Below are 17,333 nucleotides of genomic sequence, written 5' to 3'. Positions count from 1 at the left end.
AATAAATCAGATTATGTACTCTGAAGTCTCTTTATTCTCAAGGCTATGCTCATTCTGAGTCTGGGTAAGAATAATATTTTCTATAATGTTGTTCATTATTCTCTTACTTGGCAGTGCTGCACTTCATCAGCCAGGACATGGATAACTGATTGGGGTCCACCTTTCACACCAAACAGGTCCAGTTCATCCAGGGCTTCCAGGGCTGCCTATGAAGAGCAAAGAAAGTACGTTTTCCACAAAAATTACGGATTTCTTCTCCCTGTACCCCAGTATCATATCAGTGCATATGAAGTCATTTTGAATATGTTTAGGAGAACAGAAAAAACAATGTAGCATTCTTTATTTCCAGTGGCCTCTGAGTTTTTCTTTGCCTATCATATTATCCCAGAGACAGTTAAGATGGAGGTTGCAAACATCCCTTCGTGATAAAAATCCTTAACAAATTCAGTATAGAAGGAACATACCTGAACATAATAAAGGCCATTTATAACAAACCCTCAGCTAGCACTTGCTGTGATGAGCACCGGGTGTTGTAGGTGTTGAATCACTATATTGCACACCTGAAACTAACTGGAATTCAAATGAACACAAAAAAAATCGTGAAAAATTGAAAGCTTTCCTCTAAGATCAGGAGCAAGACAAGGATGCCCCCCCATACCCTTATTCAACATGATATGTGAAGTCCTAGCTAGAGCAATTAGGCAAGACAAAGAAACAAAAGGCATCTAAATAAGAAGGGAAGAAGTAAAACTGTCATTATCTAACTCCAAAAAGTATTGGAACCAATCAATGAATTCAATAAAGTTGTAGGATGTAAAATCAACATATAGAAATCAGTGGCATTTCTGTACATTAACAACAAAAAAACATCTGGAGAAAGAAATAAAGAAAACTATCCTACTCACAATAGCATCAATAATTATATGATGTGACAGAGGTGTTACCTAACACTTTGGGGGTAATCATTTTGCAATAAAAATGTACTGAATCAACATGTTGTACACTCCAAACTTAAACAATGTTATATGTCAATTACATCTCAATAAATACACATTTTATTTTATTTTTAAAATCTTATTGTTTTATTATTTTTTCTCCAGTGGCTGAATTCTTTAAAAATGCATTTTAAAAAAAGATACAACATAGATAGATAAAGTTATAGCATTATCAAGCCAAGCACCATACTTTAAAAATAATTTGAATAAGGCACAGATGAATTCACAGTAAACCACTCTTTTGGTGGGGCAGCTGCAATTATGACACAAGCACATAAAAAATGCTAGAAGTTGTGTGGATATAAGATATTAAAATGCAACAGACATTAGTTATCGGCACATCACTGAGTTTGCAGAGAGAAGTGAATACCCTAAAAAGATACCATGACTGGGGGAGAGGAGTCAAGATGGTGGAGAAGTATTAGGCTGAGATGACATCATGTAGCAGGGGATCAGCTAGATAGCTTATCAAGCCATTGTGAACACCTACAAATCCAACAGGACATAGAAGAGAAGAAGAGCAGCAATTCTAGAAACAGAAAATTGTCCATTTTGTGAAAGGTAGGACCCACGGAGAAGTGAATCCAAGTTGACAGGAAGATAGACTGCGGGGGGAGGGGCCGGATCCTGGCAAGCAGCAAAACAACAGAGCACAAAATCAGGATTTTTAAAAGTCTGCTCCACTGAGGGCCATTGCTCCAGACACTAATCCAGGGTGAAGCCCATGCAGGGAGAGCATGGCCTCAGGTCCTGCGGGGTCACAGAGGGATCAGGGCTGAGTGTCGTAGAGCTCACAAGTATTAGAGTGGGGAAGTGGGCTACAGAGACGGAGCTGAGGAGTGAGCTCTCAACTGGGGGTTACCTTATCATGATCCGTGGCACAGGCCACTGCTCTGTGAGCAGGGACCCCACAAGATCCGGGGAGATCCCCCTGGAAGAGTTCAGGGATCTGTGGGGTTCAGAGACTCCAGGCGGGGCTGTGTGGCAGAGACAGAGAAGCTTGGTCACAGGCTGGGGTGAGCTTGGAGCACAGCCGGAGGCCAGGGAGACGGGAGTGACTGAACGCTTTTCTCTGAGGGCACACTGAGGAGTGGGGCCCTGAGCTCTTGGCTCCTCTGGGCCGGAGATTGGGAGGCCGACATTTTCAATCCTGTCCTCTGGAGCTCTATGGAAAGTGTTCAGGGAACAAAAGCTCCTGAAAGCGAACCTGAGTGGATTACTTAGCCTGGCCCCTGGTAAGGGTGGTGCAATTCCACCTCGCGCAAAGACACTTGAGAATCACTTACAACAGGTCCCTCCCCCAGAAGATCAACAAGAAATCCAGCCAAGACCAAGTTCACTTACCAAGGAGAAGAGCAGAATTCCATAGGAGGAGAAAGCAAAGCATGGAATTCATGGATTTTTCCCCATGATTCTTCAGTCTTGTAAAGTTGATTTTTTTTAATTTTACTTTTTCTCTTCTGCTAAATTTTTTTAACTTTTACCCTTTCCTCTTTTAATGTTTTTTAGCTAGTTTATCCTAATAATACCTTTCATAAAAAAATCTTTTTTGAATTTTCATTATTATAGTCATATTTTATCCTTAATTGTATCTAACTTTATTTTTTGTATATACATAGGGTTTTTTCTTCTAAAAAAATTTGGGGTACAACTTCTACTAGATCAAAATACACCCTAAATCTAGCACAGGGCTTTATTCTAGTCTCCAGCCTGAGCAAATTCTCTCCACTTTTTCTTTATTCTCCCAACAAACTTATCTTATCAACTCCTTTTTTAGAAATTAAAAAAAATTCATCTTTATAGTCATATTCCATCCCTTCATTGTGTTTACCCTTATATATGTTTTTCATTCTTTAAAGTTTTGGGTTTCTTCTAAGAGACCAAAATACTCCCAAAATTAAGTGGGTGATCCTGTTCTAATCATCAGTCTAATATATATATATAATATATATATATACACATTGATTTTATATTTTTATGTATATATATATATATATACACACACACACATATATATTTATATTTTTTTCTTTATTTGTTTTCTTTAAAAATTTTTTTTTCTGAACTTCATTTTACCCTCTTTCTTCCCCCCACCATTTGGGGTATCTTCTGATTTGGTTAAAGCACATTTTCCTGGGATCTTTGCCACCCTTTTAGTATTTCATTTGCTCCTTCATATATTCTTATCTTGACAAAATGACAAGGCGGAAAAACTCACCACAAAAAAAAAAAAAAGAGCAAGAGGCAGTACTGAAGGCTAGGGACCTAATCAATATGGACATCGGTAATATGTCAGATCTAGAGTTCAGAATGATGATTCTCAAGGTGCTAGCTGGACTTGAAAAAGGCATGGGAGGTATTAGAGAAACCCTGTCTGGAGAAATAAAAGCCCCTTCTGGAGAAATAAAAGAATTAAAATCTAACCAAGTTGAAATAAAAAAAGCTATTAATGAGGTGCATTAAAAAATGGAGGCTCTTACTGTTAGGATAAATGAGGTAGAAGAGAGAATTAGTGATATAGAAGACCAAATGACAGAAAATAAAGAAGCTGAGCAAAAGAGAGACAAACAACTACTGGATCACAAGGGGAGAATTCGAGAGATAAGTGATACCATAAGACAAAACAACATTAGAATAATTGGGATTCCAGAAGAAGAAGAAAGAGAGAGGGGAGCAGAAGGTATATTGGAGAGAATTATTGTAAAGAATTTCCCTAATATGGTAAAGGGAACAAGCATCAAAATCCAGGAAGTATAGAGAAGCCCCCTCAAAATCAATAAGAATAGGTCCACACCCAATCATCTAATAGTAAAATTTACAAGTCTTAGGGACAAAGAGAAAATCCTGAAAGCAACCCGGGACAAGAAGTCTGTAATATACAATGGTAAAAATGTTAGATTGGCAGCAGACTTATCCACAGAGACCTGGCAGGCCAGAAAGAACTGGCATGATATATTTAGAGCACTAAATGAGAAAAACATGCAGCCAAGAATTCTATATCCTGCTATGCTATCATTGAAAATAGAAGGCGAGATAAAAAGCTTCCAGGGCAAACAAAAACTGAAAGAATTTGTGAACACCAAACCAACTCTACAGGAAACATTGAAAGGGGTCCTCTAAGCAAAGAAAGAGCCTAAAAGTAGTAGACCAGAAAGGAGCAGTGACAATATACAGTAATAGTCACCTTACAGGCAATACAATGGCACTAAATTCATATCTCTCAATAGTTATCCTGAATGTTAATGGGCTAAATGCCCCAATCAAAAGACACAGGTCATCAGAATGGAAAAAAAAAACCAAACCAAAACCCATCAATATGCTGTCTACAAGAAACTCATTTTAGACCCAAAGACACCTCCAGATTTAAAGTGAGGGGGTGGAAAACAATTTACCATGCTAATGGACATCAAAAGAAAGTTGGGGTGGCAATCCTTATATCAGATCAATTATATTTTAAGCCAAAGATTATAATAAGAGATGAGGAAGGATGCTATATCATACTCAAAGGGACTGTCCAACAAGAAGATCTAACAATTTTAAATAACTATGCCCCAAACATGGGAGCAGCCAACTATATAAACCAATTAATAATGAAATCAAAGAAACACATAGACAATAATACAATAATAGTAGGGGACTTTAACACTCCCCTCACTGAATTGGACAGATCATCCAAGCAAAAGATCAACAAGGAAATAAAGTCCTTAAATGACACACTGGACCAGATGGACATCACAGATATAGACAGAACATTCCACTCCAAAGCAACAGAATACACCTTCTTCTCTAGTGCACATAGAACGTTCTCCAGAATAGATCACATCCTGGGCCATAAATCAGGTTTCAACCAGTATCAAAAGACTGGGATCATTCCCTGCATATTTTCAGACCACAATGCTCTGAAGCTAGAACTTAATCACAAGAGGAAATTTAGAAAGAACCCAAATACATGGAGACTAAAGAGCATCCTTCTAAAGAATGAATGGGCCAACCAGGAAATTAAAGAAGAATTGAAAAAATTCATGGAAACAAATGATAATGAAAACACAGTTGTTCAAAATATGTGGGACACATCAAAGGCGGTCCCCAGAGGAAAGTATATAGCAACCCAAGCCTTTCTCAAGAAACAAGAAAGGTCTCAAATATACAACCTAACCCTACACCTAAAGGACCTGGAGAAAGAACAGCAAAGAAAGCCCAAGCCCAGCAGAAGAAGAGAAATAATAAAGATCAGAGCAGAAATCAGTGAAATACAAACAAACAAACAAACAAACAAAAAACCCAATAGAACAAATCAACAAAACTAGGAGCTGGTTCTTTGAAAGAATTAATAAGATTGATAACCCCCTGGCCAGACTTATCAAAAAGAAAAGAGAAAAGACCCAAATAAATAAAATCATGAATGAAAGAGGAGAGATCACAACCAACACCAATGAAATACAAACAATTATAAGAACATATTATGAGCAATTATACGCCAGCAAATTTGACAATCTGGAAGAAATGGATGCATTCCTAGAGACATACAAACTACCACAATTGAACCAGGAAGAAATAGAAAACCTGAACAGACCCATCACTGGTAAGGAGATTCAAACAGTCATCAAAAATCTCCAAACAAGAGCCCAGGGCCAGATGGCTTCCCAGTGGAATTCTACCAAACATTTAAAGAAGAATTAATTCCTATTCTCCTGAAACTGTTCCAAAAAACAGAAATAGAAGGAAAACTTCAAAAGTCATTTTATGAGGTCAGCATCACCTTGATCCCAAAACCAGACAAGGATCCCATCAAAAAAGAGAATTTCAGACCAATATCCTAGATGAACACAAACGTGAAAATTCTCACCAAAATACTAGCCAATAGGATCCAACAGCACATTAAAGGATTATTCACCACGACCAAGTGGGATTTATTCTAGGGCTGAAAGGTTGGTTCAACATCTGCAAATCAATCAAAGTGATACAATACTTTAATAAAAGAAAGAACAAGAACCATATGATACTCTCAATAGATGCTGAAAAATCATTTGACAAAGTACAGCATCCCTTCCTGATCAAAACTTTTCAAAGTATAGGGACAGAGTGCACATACCTCAATATCATCAAAGCCATCCACGAAAAACCCACGGCAAATATCATTCTCAATGGAGAAAAACTGAAAGCTTTTCCACTAAGGTCAGGAACAGGGCACGGATGTCCATTATCACCACTGCCACTCAACATAGTACTAGAAGCCCTAGCCTCAGCAATCAGACAACAGAAAGAAATTAAAGGCATCCAAATTGGCAAAGAAGAAGTCAAACTATCACTCTTTGCAGATGATATGATACTATATGTGGAAAACCCAAAAGACTCCACTCCAAATCTGTTAGAACTTGTACAGGAATTCAGTGAAGTGTCAGGATATAAAATCAATGCACAGAAATCACTTGCATTTCTTTACACCAACAACAAGATAGAAGAAAGAGAAATTAAGGAGTCAATCCCATTTACAACTGCACCCAAAACTGTAAGATACCTAGGAATAAACCTAACCAAAGAGGCAAATAATCTATACTCAGAAAACTACAAAGTACTCAAGAAAGAAATTGAGGAAGATACAAATAAATGGAAAAATGTTCCATGCTCATGGATTGGAAGAACAAATATTGTGAAAATATCTATGCTATGTAAAGCAATCTACACATTTAATGCAATCCCTATCAAAATCCCATCCATTCTTTTCAAAGAAATGGAACAAATAATCCTAAAATTTATATGGAACCAGAAAAGACCTCAAATAGCCAGAGGAATATTGAAAAAGAAAGCAAAAGTTGGTGGCATCACAACTCCAGACTTTAAGCTCTATTACAAAGCTGTCATCATCAAGACAGTATGGTACTGGCACAAAAACAGACACATAGATCAATGGAACAGAATAGAGAGCCCAGAAATAGACCCTCAACTCTATGGTCAACTAATCTTCGACAAAGCAGGAAGGAATGTCCAATGGAAAAAAGACAGCCTCTTCAACAAATGGTTTTGGGAAAATTGGACAGCCACATGCAGAAAAATGAAACTGGACCATTTCCTTACACCACACATGAAAATAGACTCAAAATGGATGAAGGACTTCAATGTGAGAAAGGAATCCATCAAAATCCTTGAGGAAAACACAGGCAGCAACCTCTTCAACCTCAGCCGCAGCAACGTCTTCCTAGGAACATCGCCAAAGGCAAGGAGACAAGGGCAAAAAGAACTATTGGGATTTCATCAAGATCAAAAGGAACATTGCCAAAGGCAAGGGAAGCAAGGGCCATCACCAAAGGAACATCGCCAAAGGCGGAAGCAAGGGCAAAAAGAACTATTGGGATTTCATCAAGATCAAAAGCTTTTGCACAGCAAAGGAAACAGTTAACAAAACCAAAAGACAACTGACAGAATGGGAGAAAATATTTGCAAACGACATATCAGATAAAGGGCTAGTGTTCAAAATCTATAAAGAACTTAGCAAACTCAACACCCAAAGAACAAATAATCCAATCAAGAAATGGGCAGAGGACATGAATAGACATTTCTGCAAAGAAGACATCCAGATGGCCAACAGACACATGAAAAAGTGCTCCACATCACTCAGCATCAGGGAAATACAAATCCAAACCACAATGAGATACAACCTCACACCAGTCAGAAAGGCTAAAATTAACAAGTCAGGAAATGACAGATGCTGGTAAGGATGAGGAGAAAGGGGAACCCTCTTACAGTGTTGGTGGGAATGCAAGCTAGTGCAACCACTCTGGAAAACAGCATGGAGGTTCCTCAGAAAGTTGAAAATAGAGGTACCCTAAGACCCAGCAATTGCACTATTGGGTATTTACCCTAGAGATACAAATGTAAGTGATCTGTAGGGGCATGTGCACCTGAATGTTTATAGCAGCAATGTCCACAATAGCCAAACTGTGGAAAGAACCTAGATGTCCATCAACAGATGAATGGATATAGAAGATGTGGTATATATATACAATGAAAAGCTATGCAGCCATCAAAAGAAATGAAATCTTGGCATTTGTGACGACGTAGATGGAACTAGAGGGTATAATGCTTAGCGAAATAAGTTAATCAGAGAAAGACAACTATCATATGATATCCTTGATATGAAGAAGTGGAGATGCAGTGTGGGGGTTTTGGGGGGTAGGAAAAGAATAAATGAAACAAGATGGGATGCGAGGGAGACAAACCATAAGAGACTCTTAATCTCACAAAACAAACTGAGGGTTGCTGGGGGGAGGGGGGAGGGAGAGGGTGGTAGGCTTATGGACATTGGGAAGGGTATGTGCTATGGTGAGTGCTGTGAAGTGCGTAAGCTGGGTGATTCACAGACCTGTACCCCTGGGGCTAATAATACATTATATGTTTATAAAAATTTTTAAAAAATTATTAAAAAATGATGAAGACAAAAGATACTATGATTGACTTAAAGATGAAGGTTACTAGTCATCAAGGCAGAAGATTTTTTTAAAATAGAATTTGTTTATTAATTTCTCACTTTTCTAATTATAAAAGTAAAACATACTTGTTATAGAATATTTTGAAAATATAAAAAATTATAGAGAAGGCAAAAAAATCACCCAAAATAATGTTAATATTTTTGACAGTTTTCCTATTAGTTTCCTTTATGCAAATCTGCATATAGTTGAGATCATGTTTCATATAAAATGTGGTTAGAATATTAGAGCATAAATGTTTCTCCATATTATGAAAGTTCTTTATTTCAACATAATATTCTCTCACTTATTTAACCATTTAACTGTTGTTGGAAATTTAGGTTGCTCTTCTTGTGTGTTTTTAACTGTTTTGATTTTTAGATTCCAGCTATAAGTGAAATCATATGCTATTTCTTTCTGTTTTATTTCACTTAGCATAATACCCTCTACATCCATCCATGTTGTCATGAATGGCAAGATTTTATTTTTTGCTATATTTGGGTAATATTGCATTGTGAATGTGTGTTATATGTGGGGTGTGTGTGTGTGTGTGTGTGTGATCTTTATCCATTCATCTATAGGTGGACACTTAGGTTGCTTCCATATCCTGACTATTATAAATAATGCTGCAATAAACAAAGGGTATATTATCTTTTTAGAATCAATCAGTATCTTTCAGCGGGGGAAGTTTCAATTAGGTCATGCATATTTAACATTATAATAGATATGTTTGATCCTATTCCTGCTATTCTATTGTATTGCTTCTTGTTGTCTCCAAAAATAAGAGCTGAAATTAAGGTAGTGGCAATAGGAAGGAAAGGATGTAGTGAAGTGGAAATTTACTAATGATGATAATTATGATGATGTGTGGGATGCAGGAGAATGAGGGGGAGTTCAGGATTGGCAGAATGTTTCCTGATAATCAAGTTTTGTCAACTGGTGTATGGGCATGGCCTCTTTTTGTTTTTATAATGGTAGAAAAGATGAGTTTAGTTTAAGACATGTTCTCTGGGGCACCCGGGGGGCAAAGTTGGTTAGGTGTCTTGACTCCTGATTTTAGCTCAGGTCATGATCTTGGGGTCGTGGGATCAAGCCCTGATTTGGGCTCTGTACTCAATGGGGAGTATGCTGGAGATTCTTTCTCTCCCTCTGCCCGGCCCCCATGTGCATGTGCACTCACTTCTCTCTCTCTCTCAAATAAATGAATAAATCTTTTAAAAAAATATGTTCTTGGAGATCTCTGTGGTATATGTAAATAGAGATATGCTACAAAAGCAGTTGGATACGCAAATATGGAGCTAATGAAATAAATTTTTCCCTACATGTCCATAGTTCTATTGGAGAATCTGAATTTTGCCTGTGTCTTAAAAGAACAATTTGATAATGATCCAAATTCAGGTTAAGCCTTTATCTATGGTAAAGGTGTATTTCCTTACCCCACAGTTGGTACAAACAAAGCAAGGAAAATTACCTTTGCCATGCCAACTGAACTGGCATTCAATTCTGAGATCCCTTGGTTGGTTTTGTCTCCACGTTCCCATATCCCAAAATCCTAGCATAAAATAATGAACATACCATTAGCAAGTCATCACTACTAAATGCATACTAGACACATAACTCTTGAATAAAAGACACACATAGTAGTTAATTCACCATACATATGTGTACCCATGATGCTCAATAGGGAGATACCAATGAGTTGGCTGCCCCTGTAGCTCTTTTCCTAGTAGCTTCAAATTCTGTTGGCACCTCTGATAAGTTGGAAGACTCCTCAACAGTTGATTGGGCCTAAGAACTATAACTCGGTCCATGTAGAGAAATACTTCTCAAAATTTTTCAAGGCAGGAACTCAGGGGGTCTAGAAAGCAGCACCCTAGGTTTTCATCTTAAATATCTATTCTAATTTTACTCTTGATTGGCACTGACAATGTACCATACACTAACCTATGCACTTTACACCACTGTCTTCCTTAACCCTTGTATTTTATAGATGATGAAACTAAGGTGCAAAGAGAGGTTAAGTGACTCACCCAAGGCCACACAGCTAATAAGTGACATAGCTAGGATTAGAGTCCAAGTACTCTCTGTCCAAAGTGTAAATTCTTAACCATAGCTGTATATGGCCCCTTGATAATATAAAGATGACATTTTCTATTACTTTTTAAAAAAAAACATTTTATTGAAATAACTTTAGATTTACAGAGAAGTTACAGAAATACTACAGTGAGTTCCCATATACCTTTCACTATACTACCCCTAACATTAACACCTGACATAATCATAGTACACTTATCAAAGCTAAGAAATTAACATTAGTATAATCCTAGTAACCAGATTATGAACTTCATTAGGATTTCACCAGTTTTTCCACTAATAGCCGTTTTATGTTCCAGGATCCAATCCAGAATATCATGCTGCATTTGTCATAACTCCATGGTCTTTTCCAATCAGTTACAGTTTCTCAAGTCTTGTCTTTCATGACCTTGACACTTTCAGAAGATCAGTGGTCAGATACTGTATAGATTTCTCTCAATTTAAGTTCACCTGATATTTTTTCTTCATTAGATAAAGATTGTGCATTTTTTGTCAAGATTTCTATAGATGTTATGCTGTGTCCTTCTCACTGTATCATATCAAGGAGTACATGATATTGATATGTCTTATTATGGTGATGTTAACCTTCATCATGTGGTTAAGATGGTGTCTGTGGGGTTTCTCTGTTCTACTGCTACTATTTTCCCCCTTGTGATTAGTAACTATCTTGAGAAAGATACAACTGTGCAAATACCCTGTATCTCCTCAAATATCTACCCACTAATTTAGCATCCCCTGGTAAATCTTGTTTGCAACAATTATTACAGTGGTGTTTCAGTGGTGGTTTTTTAGTTCCTTCTTTACGTCTACAGTCATTAACTGCAATCCTTCTCTAACAAAGAGCTTTTCTTTCTCCCTCATTCATTTATTCACTTGTTTATATCAGTATGAACTTAGAGATATTTAGATTATTCTCCAGGTTATAATAAAATACTATTGTTATTTGTTTTGTTGCTTAAATTATTCCAGCTTTAGCCATTGGGAATTCTTTCAGGTTGGCTCCTGCATCCTTCAGACATGCCCCATTCTTTCTGTACACTTCCTCACTTTCTGTCACTACAAGATACTGTCGTTGATTTTGTATTTTCCTCCCCCCAGCCCTAGAAACAACCACTTTTACAAGGAATCCTGATTTCTTTTGTTACAGAATGAATAGTTACAATCCAAGACCTAGGTACTGGTGCTCATTGTCACTGTGGTGTCATTGCTTCTAGGCCCTCCCATTGAACAGAATTTGGCAATATAGATGTGTACACACACCCACACACACCCCTATATTTGTTTCTATATTTACCTTAAATTACTTTTTATATCAAATCTCTGAGTTAAAGTGAAGCTTCTGGAAGGTAAGTCATATTTATCCCATGGCTAGCCTCACTTGTCCTCAAACCCAGCTCTACCCTAATCTATGTAGCAAGATTAGAGTACAAGAAGGCACATATCATTAATTCTACTGCTGCAACCCCTGGCTTCAATGGAGAGGTGAGAGAACACTGACCTGTACCCTGGACCATAGCAGGCTTATGGTACCAGAAGGCAAAGTGATCAGTCAACAAATACTGTCCTCTTGCATCAAATATGTCTATGCAAACTTATTGTTCTAACAAATATGAAGTGACAGGTCACAAGTTTACCCTCCCATCTAAAATAGCTAAAAAACAACTAAACAAATTAAACAATAGAAGACTAAAAAAACTGGACTATTTGTGACACAGCCATTTTCAAAACAACGAACACTATGCACTGAAGAACACTGATCCCTGAAAGAGATGTTAAATACATTATGATTTAATATAAACCTATCTCATATAGTAGTTGTGAGAAAAGGAACTATTTTTTGTATAGTAAGCACTGAATCAATGTCTACAGATAATATTAAACATATGACTACATTTTCTTTCTAAGTAGCTAATTAGCCCATTATACTCCCTAGCCATCTTGCTCCTATTTAAGACCACAGACCATTAAAATAAGACCACAATTTAGTTCCAGATTCCCAAATACATGACATGAGATATTACAGAATTTGACAGGAGTACAAGCATGGCATCTTGACACTTTTTCTCTGTAACTTCTTTGGAGAGAAGGCAAACAGGATCACTGAGCTTAGCAAAGAAAGAGGCTGAAGGCAATTTCTGCCAGAAGCCTTATAGATTGGTTCACTAGAAGGGGCAGCATTAGGAGAAGGAATGGATTGTTCAGCATTTTTAGAAACATCATATGTTTAAAGTCAATTCCCATTATGAGTACTTACAGCAGTTTTATATGCAGCTTCAATGTAAAACACAAGATTTTGTATGAAATTGACTTCATCTAGGCTGTGGATGATATGAAGTCCTGAGGAAAAAAGACAATAATTTTATATAGCTGGTCAATTATCACTACAGGCTTTATAGGCAGCCACAGGAACTAACTGATCCCATTACTTTTTAAGTAATGGAAAAATGAGATGCACTTTGATTCCTAAACCATAAAAGCAAAACCACAAGTCAGACCTAAGCTAGTCTTTGATTATGTGAGATACCAGCATATTAAAACATGAAAGTATTTTAACTGTTATTTGTAGGTCTCCACAGAAAATCTTAGACTCCTAATTCTACAGGGAATTAATTTATAATGTGCCTTAAGGTATCTGGAAGAAGAAAGACAAATATTTCAAAAAAGAGTTGGAGAGAGTCTAAATACTAAGCAAGAAGTAGAAAAAGATTATGATTTTAAGAAAAGCTTAAAACTATACTTCTTGGAGTAAAAAATGATAATTATTCTAAATGTAAACTATACAAGATAGTTAAACCTTACAAACTGAGTATTTTGCATGAATTATCAATTTAATTTTTACATCAACCCTAAGAAGTGGGTACCTCTATTTTCTCCATGAGGCTTAGAGAGATTAAATATTTGCCTAAGACCATTTAACTATAAATAGTGAAACCAGGACCCAACTATCAACTTCTGTTTCACTTCAGAGACTGAGTTCCTAACCAAGATGCTCTACTGCTTCCCAATATGTATAGTATGATACATTTCATTAAAAATGATATCCTCTCAAACAAAACAAAACAAAAGCAAAACTCCTCTCCCCTCTTCTGTCCGCCCCCCCCACAATAAAGAAATACCAATAAGCATACAGTGAAAGTTTTTCTCCCACCCAGAATCACATCAGTTTCCCCCTGCCAAATCTCTTCTCTGAAAGAAGTCAGAATGGCTAAAATTAACAACACAAGACAGAACAGGTTTAACTAAACATTTGTTAAAACTCATTGAAATGTACATTTTAAATGGATAGATTTTATTGTATGTAAATTATACTTTGATAGACCTGAAAAAAGAGATCCATTTATATGTTAAAAGATTGAAGTGCTGCATGAGGTATTCCAAATGCTAAGATTTCCAGGGAGGCAGGAGTCTGTGTTTTCACATTTTGTAATGTTTGTGTGATATGTGAAGTGATCCTGTCACATAATTTAATATTTAAATGATTATTTAATTATGTAATACTTAATAAAAATCCTGTTACACAAAAAAAGAAACCATTCTTACCAGTTTCCTCTGTATCCTTTCAGAGAAATACTACACATATATAGAAAGTATCAAGGAGCTGTATACTATACTGTACTTTGCTTTTTTCATATATATCTTGGAGACAATTTTAAAGATATTTGCCTTATTTTTTTTAATGGCTACATGGAATTTCACTAAATGGCTAATTATATAACCATTTCCCTATTGAAAACATTTAGGTTGTACCTAACGCTTCATCACTATAACTAATGCTGTAATGAATATATATATATATATGAATAAATACACATATGATACATATGATATACATGAATATGAGACACATACATGAATGATACATATATACACACATACATATATGTATGAGTATGTATACATGTGTGTATACACACATGCACACACATATACATATGTGTGTATGTATATATGTACATACATATATCTATATGTATGTATGTATATGTATGTATATCTTTATGCACATGTACCAGTATATCAAGATAAATTCTTTTTTTTCCCAGGGTAAATTCTTAGAAGAATTGCTGAGTCACAGACTTATGCATATTATTTTTCCCCAACATTGTATTGTGAACATTTTCAAACAAACAGAAAAAATGACAGAATTTTACAGTGAACATCTGTATGCACATCATCTGGATTCAAGCATCAACATTTTACTATAATTTTCTATCACATATATATCTATCCATTAATCCATCTTTTTTGATACATTCAAAGTTGCAAATATCAATACACTTCTCCCTAAATACTTAACCATGTGTATATTAAAGGTTAATAATCATCACCAAGTTATTCTGCAAAGAAGTTCCACAGTTTACATACCAATCAGCCCTGCCCACCTACTTCCTATGCCCTTGTCAACACAGGCTTTAATAAAAATTTTTTATCTTTGCCACTGTAATGGAGGAGAAATAAAACCTCTGTAGTTTAATTTGTAGTTCTTTTAATTGTGGGTCAGGTTGTGAGTCTTTTTATATGTTTATAAGCAATCCACATTTCTTTTCCTATGAACTGTTTGGTTGTGTCCTTCACAATTTCCATGGAATTGCTGGTTTTCAAGTTACTGACATACTGATGAATATTAAGGAAATTATCCTTTTATTCATCATATCTGTTGCAAGTATTTTTCCTAGTTTGAACTTTGACTTTGTTTACAGTATATTTTTCTTATCAGAAATTTTTATTTATTTATTTTCCTTAAGATTTTATTTAAATTCAAGTTAGTTAACATACAGTGTATTCTTAGTTTCAGGGGTAGGATTTAATGATTCACCACTTAAATATAATATCCAGTACCAATGCTCATTATATTCATTAATTCAAGTACCCTCCTTAATACCCATCATTCCATTATCCCATCCTCCCACCCACCACCCCTCCAGCAACCCACAGTTTGTTCCTTATAGTCTCTTCTGGTTTGCTTCTGTCTTTGTTTTTATCTTACCTTATTCTTAGACTCTTTAATTAAGAAGGTTTATCCCATGACTGTTTCTGGTACTTCTATAATTTCTTTTTAAGAAAATTTATTTATTCATTTGAAAGAGAGTGAGTGGGGGAGGGGCAGAGGGAGAGAATCTTCAAGCAGACTCCCCACTGAACATGGATCCTGATGCGGGGATCGATCCCATGACCCATGTATGATATCATGACCTGAGCTGAAACTAAGAGTTGGACTTTTACTGACTGAGCCATCCAGGCACCCCTATAATTTCTTTTTTTTCTTGCATTTAAATCTTTGATCTATTGACAGATGTTTTAGATCACAGAACTCTAACTTTAGAGTCAAAAAGGAGTGTATGATCCATATCATTAGCTACAAACTCCTCCTGATCTCTAACTTTAGAGCCAAAAAGGACTGTATGATCCACATCATTAGACTACAAACTCCTCCTGATGCATGGCTCTGTCAAAACTAGCAACTGTAGCACAGGGCAGTTGCATTAGCAATGTGTCTTTCTTGTAGCAGTAATGACCTTAACCTCTTTGCTAGAGAGAGGAAAAAGAGATGATAGATATAATATTGGACATCAGCTTCACAGTTTTATCTTGTCCCCTTTGTGTGCCAGAGTGCTTGCTCAGAGACAGAGAGAAGGCAGAGGGTGTGAAAATGGTTTTGTCCATCTCTTAGACTTGTGTCACAGCTAACAAATCACTATACAATATATTTATTTATTTGACAGAGATCACAAGTAGGCAGAGAGGCAGGCAGAGAGAGAGAGAGGAGGAAGCAGCCTCTCCACTGAGCAGAGAGCTCGATGTGGGGCTCAATCCCAGGATCCTGGGATCATGATCTGAGCTGAAGGCAGAGGCTTTAACCCACCGAGCCACCCAGTTGCCCCCACTACACAATACAAAAGTCACATTTTTATCATCTGTCCCTTTGTTCATGATATTGTTTAAATTGCCTCATCCAAATCTTGAAATCCTAACTGTTCTTTCAAGACCCAGCTCAAATTGTATCTCCTTGGTGATGCTGTCACTGATTCCTCTCTCTGTGTTTCACAGAATTTTATTTTCCTTGCTGTAATGAACTTACTTTTTACTTTGTACTATAAACAAATCTATATCTAAATTTGAAGGAAAGAACCATTTCTTATTTATATTTATAGTCCCTAAAAGTATCTCACATAGTCTTTGAATGGTATTAAATAATATTGAACAGTAAATGTTCATTCAATAATGACTTATTGAATGCTCTTAAACAACCCTGTTAACCACAGGAGAGGGACCTGTCTCTTGAGGCAACACTATACATTCAGGATCTCTGCATCCTGTCCCCTTTGTGGAGCCATGACATTACTTGAAGTACAGAGGATACACAGAAGTGAAATGAAGTAGAGCTGGGTAAGGCCAAAGATGGCAGTGCTATTTAAAGCATACTAAAGCATGCAGAGCTCAGAAATGAGGCCAACTCAGTGTTCTACTCCACTTACATTGACTTGTACTCATCTATCAATAAGCCCCTCTCCTTCATTTTTAAAAATGTTATTGAGATATAATTCATATGCCATATAATTCACCCATTTCAAGTATATAGTTCAAAGGTTTTTAGGTTTGCAGTGTTCAGCAACCATGGCCACAATCAATTTTACATTTTCATCACTCCTAAAAGAAACCCTGTACCCATTACCAGTCATTTCCCATTTCCCTTCAAGACTTTCTCTCCCTCTCCCTCCACCTAAGCAATTGCTAATCTACTTTGTCTCCATAGATGTGCCTTACCAGACGTTCATATATA

At 36.5% G+C, this 17,333-nt stretch overlaps 1 protein-coding gene across 5 annotated transcripts in view; it reads right to left on the bottom strand.

Annotated features, from left to right (window-relative positions):
* Window positions 1–17,333, bottom strand: part of PHKA1 (phosphorylase kinase regulatory subunit alpha 1) — a 142,432-nt gene that overhangs the window by 98,368 nt on the left and 26,731 nt on the right. For all 5 annotated transcript variants that reach the window (XM_044236021.1, XM_044236024.1, XM_044236022.1 and 2 more), the window contains exons 5-7: window positions 12,807–12,889; window positions 9,930–10,010; window positions 108–206 (exon numbers count right to left, since the gene is read on the bottom strand). In XM_044236021.1, coding sequence (XP_044091956.1) covers window positions 108–206; window positions 9,930–10,010; window positions 12,807–12,889 — 263 coding nt within the window. The remainder of the gene's footprint in view (window positions 1–107; window positions 207–9,929; window positions 10,011–12,806; window positions 12,890–17,333) is intronic.

This window comes from Neovison vison, chromosome X (genome assembly GCF_020171115.1).
Source record: "Neovison vison isolate M4711 chromosome X, ASM_NN_V1, whole genome shotgun sequence".
In the NCBI taxonomy this organism is placed as follows: domain Eukaryota; kingdom Metazoa; phylum Chordata; class Mammalia; order Carnivora; family Mustelidae; genus Neogale; species Neogale vison.
This window is presented reverse-complemented; position numbering and strand designations above follow the sequence as displayed.